Below are 11,570 nucleotides of genomic sequence, written 5' to 3'. Positions count from 1 at the left end.
TTTGAGAAAGTAGCCAAAGTTGCGAACTTGTTAGTAGGAGCAAAGAGGGAAGTGTGTGGGAAAAGCACACACCGAAAAGCGCAATGCTGTTATTGTAGTGTAGATTTATTTAGACTATGAACATAGGTTGTTATGTAGATTTTGTATGATATTTGATTGGGCAAAGATATTAAATTGTTTTGGAACTACGTAGTTGGGAAAATAGGTTATTATTAAAAGTCATTATCTAAGTTTTGTGAAAGTAGCAAAAAACTTGTTAAACGGATCAAACTGGAAAGAGTGTGGGAAAAACAGACCAGACACAGCACAATGCAATGCTTGTGCTTTTTCTGCTTTCAGGTACATTAGTTCACACTGTTCTTTCCTCAAAGTTTCCCTCAATGACTCAGACTCAGTCACCTTTTCTCTCTCTTTCTCACTCATGATCCTTACCTTATCTATCTATCTATATATATATAACCCAAAGACTCTGACTTCTTATTATTTTGATACCTTAAAACAGGTCTCACCCTTTGTTTCCTTGTTTTTCTATACTTGGTAATGGAATCAATCTCTTATATCTTTACTTCTTCATACCCTTTTGCTTGCTTTGGTCACTCTTTACTATAACCTGTATGGATTCTTTCTGGGATAGTGCCAATAAACATGTCCCCTTTGTGTTTGATGATTTCACCATTTCTAATGATGAGAGAACAGTGTTGTTCCTTGTAAAATAACCCACTTTAAGATATTTAGACTCTGTTCAAAATGCTTGGTTGGTGGGGAGGGGGATAAGCTTGTGCTTAATTATAGCAGTACATGCTTTACTTTTCATTTTCATTTCTCAGGAAGTAATGGTATAGAGGAACCCTTGAGCCTGTATAATTTGGAAACCTACTGGTGCTGTCACAAAAACTCTTGGCTTTGTTTTGTTTTTCATTTTTTTTTCTTCATGAAAGGATGTGATTTTGTCAAGAGTAGAAAAAGAGATAGTAGAGTGGGGATGGGAGACTTTCCAAAATTAATTTGAAAAAGAAAATGAACTTTTATTGTTTTTTCTGGTTGTTTTTTCCCACCATCATGTCATCTCTTGTACCTTAAAGTTTCATTGTTCTAACGTCAGTTTCAATCATTTGAGTCTTAATTGCATGGACTGTAAGTTTATGTGAAAGGGATTCCTTGTATCCTTATAGTACATTATGTTTCATTTTCACATATATATGATGGTCATTGAATGCTCTTCTTTCTTGTCACTCTGTATGTTTTTGTTTTTTTCACTTATTCTGTTTTGTGCATAGGTGGATTAATTTGACTTTGATATCACTGTTTTGACATAGAAATTGAGATTTTGATTCTCTTTTTTTTTTTTATAATTTGCAGAACACATGGCTAATTTTGAGAAAGATGAGGTACCATTTCTATCAGATAGTCATCCCCAAGTATCAACTGAAGTCGTTGATTCTATACTCCCAAGGCATATATCTAGGACTCAAAGTGTATCAATTTCTATTCCTACGACTCTCACAGAGCCATATGAAAGAGATACTAATAGTGTGGGATACACTGGTCCCCTAAGGATTCAGAGAATAACTCCATTTAATCAGATGAGTGGTCCATTGCATGATACTAATAGACCCGAAAACCTTTCTCGGCAGAATAAAGTAGCACCCAAGCCACAACCAGAAGAAAGTAAGACTGAAATTTTTTCTTCATGCTGTGGCATCATGGGTGAAAATGATTTGCAGACCTACTATGCTAGCAAGAATGAACATTTAGTTAGGTCCGGTCCACAGGGAATGTGTAGTGATCCATATTGTACAACGTGCCCAACCTACTTCAAAGCTACTCAGCAAATTAATCATAAGGTATAAAATAAATTATCCTTTCTTTTCTCTTAAGAAGCTAATGACTACTATATGTTGAAGTTTCCTTAGATTACACTTTGTGTGTCAAGGTTCTTAAGTTTTTGCATGTATAATGGTCAAGAATTTTATACAACATATGTATGCTTCTGCTATAGAGTTTAATTGTAAGAATTGCTTATGCTTTAATATGATGATTTTCTAATGATGCCTATGGAATTATTTGAAACTACAACTTCTGAAGCAGCCAGAGATTTCTATGTTTTACATAGTATTATGGTGTATTTTATTCTTATTGTGACTACTTTGTTGTTTCCATAAAATATTTTTTCACAAGGTAATGAGATTTGGAATTGCTACTGCTGTTGGACCTAAAATGGAATTACATACCATTTTGTGATGCATGTATATAAATGTTGCAGCTCTATGTTTGGTTATGTAGGCAATAATCTTTCAAATTTTGAAATCTATTTTTCCATTTGTGGATATTTGATCTTATGAATCACTTTGACAGTATTAACTCCATTTACTCAATGAATTTCAACTTTTAACATTTTCAGTTTCGCAGTACTCTTTACGGGGAGGCCAAGGATTGGGCGAGAAAGCTTTTTACTTTCTTGATTCCCCATGTTCCTAGAATTATGAATCCTCACAATAAACTTGTACAACAATGGAGTAATTTTTTTACAATTTGTTGCTGGGTGACATTTTTTGTGGATCCGTTATTTCTCTTCTTGCTCTCTGTGCAGAAGGTATGGTTTAACTCCTTTATTATGATTCAAAATATTGCATGCTGTATCTTGTTGCTTACTAATCTTTGTTTCTACCAATATGAGCTCTGATCACTTCACAACAAATAATTATATCAATGACATGGTGATCCTTATAACTTAAGATAGTCAAGAAACACTCTAGCTTATCAAGACACCTTAGAATTTGGTGTTTTCATCTCATTTTGTTTCCCAAATCTATATGTCTTGAAACATTATATATCAGCAATTGTATTTCAGATTATGAGGTTTTATTTTGCATGCTAAAAATGTCCAATAACCTGCTTCAGTTAGTATTTCTAAAGTTACTATTTACATTTCACTATTGGAAATGGGGATTATTTAACCATGACATGATAGGAAACATTCATGAATTGCCTGTTGTGATCAAACTTGGATGGAACTTGGCCTTTAAACTTGTTATATAGGTTGGAGTGTGTTGGATATATGCCTCAAAGAAAAATATAGTCAGTGGCCATTTACTATAACATAAGCAGGATTGATACAAATATCCAGGAAATCAAGTTCTCTTTGGAAAGGATATATATTAATAACAGAGTTTATATTTTTTCCAATATTACCAAACAACATTATTGGCTCTTTTATTACCTTATTGACCTAAGTCGTCTTTGTACAAGAAGGAAGTTAATTTGTAGGTGTTCACCTCACTAATTTATTGGCATCGTAATTCATAATTCAAGTAATAGTCACTACGTGATTCTTGTTGTCTCTGATTAAGCGATTAACATGTCTTCAATTCTCTGTGAAGTGTCTAACGTGCTCTAAGTTTTCTGACTTTTTTATGCAGGAAAATAAATGTATTGGTATAAACTGGGCTTTTACAAAAGTTCTTCTTGCACTTAGAAGCATCACTGATTTCATAAACTTTCTACGCATTGCTCTTCAGGTAACTTTTAAGAATTTTCTTGGGTTGTTTACTTCTCTGTAACTGTTTAACTATTTTTCTTATATTAAGTCAGAGTACTATATTGTTACTTTGAGACATGTATTTACAAGTTTTCAAATATTGTTACTAAGAGAATATATGATAATCTGCTGAATGTTCCTTAAAGCAACCTATGAATCATTTTTGTTTGTTTTCTTTTTCATCAATTATAAAAATCTATATGAAAATTATCGGATCACAGACTTGCAGAGTATGCCAAATTTTTCTATTGAATTTAAAATTTGGCTTCGATACCATTTTGTGCCAATTTCTTTCCTGTGAGCTTCGTTTTGTGTAACAATCACAACTATCATTAGTGAAAAAGTGTGGAGGTTGAGACTGTAGTGTTCCTGTAATGTTGTTACCAAACAGAGACATGTGATGATCTTGAATCTAGTTTTATTTGTTCACAAATCTATGTTGGTACTCTATTCTGATGCAACAGAGCTCAATTAATTCTTTCGTGTTGATTCTCTGCAGTTTAGGTTGGCTTATGTGGCTCCTGAGTCTAGGGTGGTTGGTGCTGGGGAGTTAGTCGACCATCCTAAGAAAATAGCTCTTCATTACATTAAGACATATTTTTTTATTGACTTATTTGTTGTACTTCCTCTTCCTCAGGTAAATCTCTCTCCATCCCTTTCTGGTTATTTTCAAAGCCATATCATTGCATCTAATATGATTTTTTTATGTTCAAGTATACAATATACACTACAAAGTAATGGGAATTGTCTGTTTTCATTCCTTGTCACTAACTTTGGGTGTATACCATTTTATCAAGATGGAAGCAAATTTGTGTGAATAATTGTATATTTGTCAAACTCCCGGTCATGGTATAATAGTGTGTAATATTTGCAGATATTCATATTGCTTGTCCTACAAAAGAACTTGGCGACAGATACTTCAGGAGCAAACTATGAAAATGAACTTTTCGTTGTTCTGATGATGCTTCAGTATTTTCCCAGATTGTTAAGGTTTTTTCCTATGGTGTGTTCTCCAGATGGATTAGTATTTGAGTCCCCATTGTTAAATATCTTTATAAATCTTTTGACCTTTATACTATCTGGACACGTTGTTGGGTCCTGGTGGTACCACTTCAGTTTGCGGGTAGGTTAAGACCTTTCCTTTATATAATTGTATTTCTTTTTCAGTGGAACCTATTTCCTGCCCTTTTTTTTCTATACTTTCTAATTTTAAATTGACATAGCATTGGAATTCAGTTTAAATTGTAAAGGAAATGAGTCCCTATGGTTTTATGAGCTACATTAAGTTTTAAAGCATTATTTTCTAAAGTTGTGCTCAAGTGAGAAAAAGAACATGGTTGTGTACTTCTGATATTTTTTATATAGTGCATTATTGTTCAAGTGGAATGTAAATTATGCTCAAGCAAAGTGTACTATTATTGAAATGAAGAAAATTCATCTCGCATTCACTCTCTCACACACACACATTTTATTACTACCAACTAATAATGAAATGATGATAAGAGATTCAATTAAAAGTTGGGGAATTTCATTTAGGTGGCTACATCAAATAAAGGTTCATATTCAGTTATTAGTCTCAGCATTCTCTCTATTTCTTCTCCCAGAGGGTTAATCAGTGTCTAAAAGATGCCTGTGATACCACACATATTACTGGATGCACAAAATTCATTTATTGTGGGCATGGAAATACTGGAGAATATCAACATAATGCAAGTTGGCTTAATTGGACGAACAATGCTGTTGCAAGTGCTTGTTTCACTGAAGATGGTTTTCGTGATGGTTATGGTATCTTTCTTAAAGCTGTCAACCTTACCGCACATCCTAATATGCCAACCAGATATTTCTATTCATCATTTTGGGGATTCCAGGTAACCGTGTTTATTATCTTCAAGTTTATCATGTTACCAGAATATTTGTGAGGTGTGTTTCTATTAGAACTTAGGAACATAAAGCTTGCCTAGTGTTGAAAATTGAGGAAAGATAGCAAGCATATTACTGTGTCTTAGAGCACGAAATTCCAAAATGAATATCCATGAATCAGGAAAAGCCACATTGAAATTATCTTGGGAACAAGATACTTTGTTGTTGCATATAAATGGCATGCCTTTTAGTTCACTATTTTATTTTTCAAATAGATGAAATCCTACTAATGCTCTATGCCTGTGTTTTCTGCAGCAACTTAGTACACTGACTGGGAATTTAACCCCTAGCTATTATCTTCCCGAAGTCCTTTTTACTAAGGCCATTCTTGGGTCAGGACTGTTGCTGTTTGCTCTTCTCATTGGAAACATACAGAAAATTCTTCAGGATTTTGGACGCAGGTAGAATGCCTAGCTTCATATATGGAAAACTACATGAATTTATACATAGAACACAGTATAATGACTAACAAGCGTTGTTTTAGGACAGCATTGTATTCTCTCCACCTCTCTTAAACAAGTAATGTTTTAGAGTTCCTTTAAGGAATAGTTTACAAAGTTATCTAATGATCTACCTTGAATACCGAAGATTTGTTAGCTTCATAAAGGGAAAAGAGTTGCACTGCTTTCTCTCCCCTGTATCTCTGGTTGGGTTAATACTGCATTTTCTAAAGTTGTTACCTTTACTTTGATGTAAATGTAAACTGAATAGAAGTTCATTACAGGTTTCATGATTTTGGAATTGGGACTTTTTGAATTGATGCTTTTAAACTAGAAGAGCCCTTATGAATATTATATCCTGGTAGTTTTCCTATAGTGGTTATGGCTAATAACTTTGCCACTTGTTATGTGTTAAATAGTTAATAACATGTTATACATACATATACATACATATATATATATATATGATCTTCTTACTTTCTCTTAAAAGGAAGCAGGAGATGTCAAATAGACAACGTGATGTTGAGCAATGGATGAGCCATTGGTGCTTAGCAGACCATCTACGAAGGTATCATCCTTTCCCATTTCGGTCAGGCTTGTTTTGCGTTCATATTTGTTGTTAAATTGGTTAAAATTTTGTCTTGTTATATCTCTACTCCTTTCCAAAACACCAATTTTTTTGGCAATATATGTATTAACTTCAATAAGAAAATACTACTACTTTACAGGTCAAAATTGATCCACTCAAGTCAACAACTATTAGAGAATCTTTTATTGAGAGACCAAAGATAGTTTGTTTTTCTTTTTTACCTGGATAATTTAAAATTTCTTGAATCTCTAGTTTATGTGTGTCTGAATGTGCTTCCACTTGAATGCATGTTTTGTTTTGCTAAAATGCATTATGCACAGGCAATCTCTAGGAAAAGAGTGTTGATGGAAAAGGGTTATCTACAACTTAAAAAGAGACTATTTACCAACCTTACTTCGTCCAAAAACTTAATTCCTTCCTCTGAATCAATATCCTAGCTACTAATTATTGCCACCCTACTGGAGGCTATTTCATGTTTCCTTGAGCAAATGCTTAAAAGCAGTTTTACAATTTGCCACTTTAATTCAAGCATTGAAATCATAAGATTTGTCTAGGTGATATAAAGTGAGAGATATTCCATTCCACTTATATGATTTGATTGGTCTGTCATGTAGGAGAGTGCGACAAGCTGAACGTTTTAACTGGGCTGCAACAAAGGGGGTGAATGAAGAAATGCTCCTGGAGAATTTGCCAGAAGATCTCCAAAGGGATATTAGACGTCATCTCTTCACATTTATTAAGAAAGTTAGTACAGTAGTTTCCTTGTCATCAATTCACTGGTTACATAGATTTTGCATGTTTCTTTTTTTGAGGCAGGCTATAGCTTTGTAGTCAGTTATAGCTTGATGTTAAAACTTGTTCATGACAGAGTGTTATAACGTCTACGTTCATATGCTCAAGAATTTGATCCTTAGTGTTCCCATTATGCTAAGTCAGTCGAGTTTTATTGGGTGATTTTGTGCATTGCCCATACTTCAAGCTTAAATGGATCTTACATTGTTTTTTATATGCTGCAGGTTCGAATTTTTGCGTTGTTGGATGAGCATATCTTGGATGCCATATGTGAGAGGCTAAGACAAAAAACATATATCAAAGGAAGCAAAATTTTGTATGATGGTGGTTTGGTAGAGAAGATGGTTTTTGTTGTGCGTGGAAAGTTGGAGAGCGTTGGCGAAGATGGAATCAGTGCTCCCCTTTATGAAGGGAGTGTCTGTGGTGAAGAACTTCTGACATGGTGTCTTGAGCATCCCTTAGCAAGCAAAGGTACACTTCATTTCTAGAAGGCAAATATTAGAAAAGTAACAACTCCTCCAAGGTACTGTTTGACATAAAAGTATAGAAAATGTTATGAAAAAATGGAAGCATTTATCATATGGAATATATAATAATCATTTAATGCTTGCATTTTCAATTAATTTGATTTATTTAGACTTATTTGAACTTCTGATCTCTTTTCCAATCATCATTTTGCAAATTTAGTCCCTCACTTAACCTTAACAGTGTCTTTACTGGGTTTTTCTTTTTGGCATATTCAGCTGTGTTTATAAGACAACACAAATTTATATATAGAAAATTGAATCAATACAATAAATAGAGGATATTCTAATACATGATCTAGATGTTCTTGATTATATACTATCTATTTTTTCTTTCTTCTTGTTTCCATGATTATAACAAGATGAATCAAAACTGTATAACTATAAAAAGAGACCAATTATCAGAAACAAAAATGAGGGAGATCAAGTCTCTGAAATGAATATAGTTGAAGAATCAAATGTATAATTAAGTAAAGCATTTAATAAGTCATTATGTTTAAGGCTTCTTCACCAAACTCTTAAAAGGTGCTCATTAGTAATATCCTTTATAGAATTACTTTTAATAGGCACATGTTTCAGAGATTAATAATAAGAACATTTCATAGTATAAGTAGATGTAAATCTCATCTTATATAAGTCAATTTTATAAAATTAAGTTAAACTTAAAGTTCACATTGCTAAAGTCAACAACATTAACTTATTTGAAGTTTGTCTTGCAGGTTGCAGAAAAGAAAGTATTCCGAGGCCAAAGTTGGTGAGTAACAGAACAGTATGTTGCTTAACACATGTGAAGGCATTTTCCCTCAGAACAGCAGACCTTGAAGAAGTTATAGGCCTATTTGCAAGATTCTTTAGGAATTCCCGTGTTCGAGGAGCCATAAGGTTATCTTCTTGTCCCATTTTATGTTTGGCTATGTGATTCTTCCTAATTTTCTTTATCTTCTCATAAACCTTTTCTTACCACTAAAAAAAATCATGAAATAGAAACCAATTTTAAGATACCAAAATAATTAGTTACAATAGTAACTAAATTAAAGACCATTTGAGAAACTAAAAAAAAATTGGTTTCTAAATTAGTTTCTATTATTGTTAAATAGTTTCTAAATTGGTATCTAATTAGCAACCAAGGTTTTAGAGATCAAATTTAAAAACTAAATAATTGGTAGTTAAAACTTTGGTTGCTAATTAGATACCAATTTAGAAATTATTTAATAATAATAATAAAAACTAATTTAGAAACCAATTTTTGTTTTAGTTTCTAAAATGGTATCTAATTTAGTTACTATTGCAACTAATTATTATGGTCTCTAAAAGTTGGTTTCTATTTCATGATTTTCTTGTAGTGTACACGGTCATATATATGACTTTGATTGTATCAAGTGTTTGTCTTTTTATAGAGGTAAAAAACATGTATTTTTCTCATTCAATTCAAGAAAATGAGCAACAGGATAATTTGTGAAAATCAATTTAAATTCAAGATAATATACACACATATTTTTAGAAAATTTCATGTGTTTTTTAAGCTTTTCATCCTTATATTTTTTCAAACAGTCCATGTAAAGTTATTTTTTACTGAAAAAAAAATCATTTTTTATAATATTGTTGTAGACCCTACATATGTTTATAAAATGTGGTTCTTTTTGAATTAGTCTTTCTGTGGAAAAATAAATTGATTGAGAATAAAAGCAAATTATCCAATGTACTGCAGCATGTTTGAATTTTGATTTCACAAAGTCCAACATATGAATACTTGGTCCCCTTTTCCATGAACTTTGTCAAAAGTCAGTGAAGAACTAAATGCTTCAACACAAATAAAAGACTACATAGTCAAGTGTAAGAAGGACCTAGGACTGAGTCCAGTTGAAAGGATTGGTCTCTCAAGAAGGTTTAAATTATTACTAAAATAAATGTTTATATTTAGTGTCTCTTCGTACCTTCTCCATGATTTTTAAATTTGATAGTGAGCAAAATAAAAAAAAAGTGAAGACATAGATTATCATTACAAGAAAAATATTAAATAAAAATTAATTTTATAGATCAAAATATTTAGTTATTATTTGATTAAATTAAAGATCATTTTATAAACTAAAACAATTATTGGTATCTAAATTAATTTTTGTTATTAATAAAAATTTATAAAATAGTTTTTAAATTGGTATCTAACCCTCTTAGCTACTTAGGTTTTAGTTACTAATATTTTAGATTCTAAAAGACCGATAGAGACTAATTTAGAAAATAAAATAGTAAGTAACTAAAACCTTGGTAGTTGAGGGGTTAGATACCAATTTAAAAACTAAAATATTAGTAACTAAAATCTAAGTAGTTAATTTAAATACTAATTTAGAAACTATTTTATAAATTTGTATTAATAATAGAAACCACTTTAGATACCAATAATTTTTAGTCTCTAAATTAGTATCTAATTTAATTAATATAATGACTAATTATTTTTAATTTCTAAATTTGGTTGCTATTTAATAATTTTTTTGTAATTTATAAAAAAAAAATTACATAGTTTTATGACCTAATAAAATAGTCAAATATTTGATGATGTTAGTCCTTAAATAATGGGAATTAGGTATATCTCCTTAAACATGCATTTAACTATGAAATTAATTATCCCTTATTGTCCATGATGTTATGATAGGTATGAATCACCTTATTGGAGATGCTTTGCAGCAACAAGCATTCAGGTTGCATGGAGATACAGAAGGAAATGTCTTGGTCGTGCTAAAACTACACAATCAAATCAAACATAAACATTTATATTTCACTATGTAATATAGGTGCATTAGACAACACTTATTCATTCCTACAAAATATTGTAAAGTCATGTGTGTGTATATAGCTTCCTTTTGAGAAGCCATCTTTATAAACACATTTTTAATAATAATAATAAAAAGGCAAAAGAAAAAAACTAAGGCTTCATTAGGCAAATTTCCCCTACACTTTCTTACCTTCCCCTACACATCTATATATTTTTTTTAATTTCAACTATATCCAGTCCGAATATGTTGGAGAGTGTAGTATCTTCTTTTTTATTTTCAAGTAATGGTAGTTGTTTGTTGTGACTGGTGGTAAACATTGATATTGAGGTAAGTTTTGAGGTGTTTGTACGGTTATAGTTGTGTTTTTGTTTGCTTATTTTTTTTCCATACTTGAAAGTCACGGAACCCAAAAAAAAAATCAACAAGATGCAAAAATGAAATATAAAATTAAAAAAGTTATCTTCACACAAAAATGTCTAATACAACGAATTTTTGTGTGAATCATTTCGCTTTAATTAAATAAAGACAATTAACTACACTACAAACATAAATGTTTTAGCATTTTACCAATTAGACATAAGATATATTTAATGATAAATCTTATGAAATTACTCTATACCTACTTAACTATCATATCATAATCATAATAATATGAATTAATAAAGATGATTTAAATTTATTAAATAGTTGCATATTTTTATGAAATTATTTATGTATAAATTTTCCTTAATATCAAGTATATATACGAAGAGTTGTGAGAGATTTTAATAAAATAACTTATTTATATTACAAGAAAATCATTAAATAAAAAATATTTTTAAAGAAAAAAAATTAATTATTATTTAACTAAATTAGAAATTATTTTATAAACTAAAAAATTATTTATATCTAAAATAATTTATATTATTAATTAAAATTTATAAAATAGTTTCTAAATTGGTATCTAACCTTAGTTACCAAAATTTTAACTACTTATTACTTACCTTAGTTATCAATTTA

The 11,570-nt window shown here is 30.9% G+C and overlaps 1 protein-coding gene across 2 annotated transcripts; it reads left to right on the top strand.

Moving 5' to 3' along the window:
* The first annotated feature begins 227 nt into the window (after positions 1–227).
* Positions 228–10,740, top strand: LOC137837879 (probable cyclic nucleotide-gated ion channel 20, chloroplastic). 2 transcript variants are annotated; one of them, XM_068647042.1, is made up of 13 exons: positions 228–339; positions 1,360–1,844; positions 2,402–2,593; positions 3,420–3,518; positions 4,038–4,175; positions 4,413–4,661; positions 5,143–5,406; positions 5,714–5,859; positions 6,389–6,466; positions 7,102–7,231; positions 7,504–7,750; positions 8,523–8,685; positions 10,451–10,740. In XM_068647042.1, the coding sequence occupies exons 1-13, from the start codon at positions 315–317 to the stop codon at positions 10,560–10,562; spliced, it is 2,328 nt and encodes a 775-aa protein (XP_068503143.1). In that variant the 5' UTR covers positions 228–314; the 3' UTR covers positions 10,563–10,740. The 2 variants fall into 2 exon arrangements, with proteins under 2 accessions (XP_068503143.1, XP_068503144.1); XM_068647043.1 differs by lacking the exon at positions 228–339 and adding an exon at positions 422–537.
* Positions 10,741–11,570: the final 830 nt, after the last annotated feature.

Source organism: Phaseolus vulgaris, chromosome 4, assembly GCF_000499845.2.
Source record: "Phaseolus vulgaris cultivar G19833 chromosome 4, P. vulgaris v2.0, whole genome shotgun sequence".
Classification (NCBI taxonomy): domain Eukaryota; kingdom Viridiplantae; phylum Streptophyta; class Magnoliopsida; order Fabales; family Fabaceae; genus Phaseolus; species Phaseolus vulgaris.
This window is presented reverse-complemented; position numbering and strand designations above follow the sequence as displayed.

Excerpts from the sequence above, each read along its gene's own strand:
- LOC137837879 (XM_068647042.1), top strand. The coding sequence starts at position 315 with ATGCTTGTGCTTTTTCTGCTTTCAG. Across the intron at positions 340-1,359 it reads TGTGCTTTTTCTGCTTTCAG|AACACATGGCTAATTTTGAG; the intron begins GTACATTAGTTC and ends TATAATTTGCAG. Across the intron at positions 1,845-2,401 it reads CTCAGCAAATTAATCATAAG|TTTCGCAGTACTCTTTACGG; the intron begins GTATAAAATAAA and ends TAACATTTTCAG.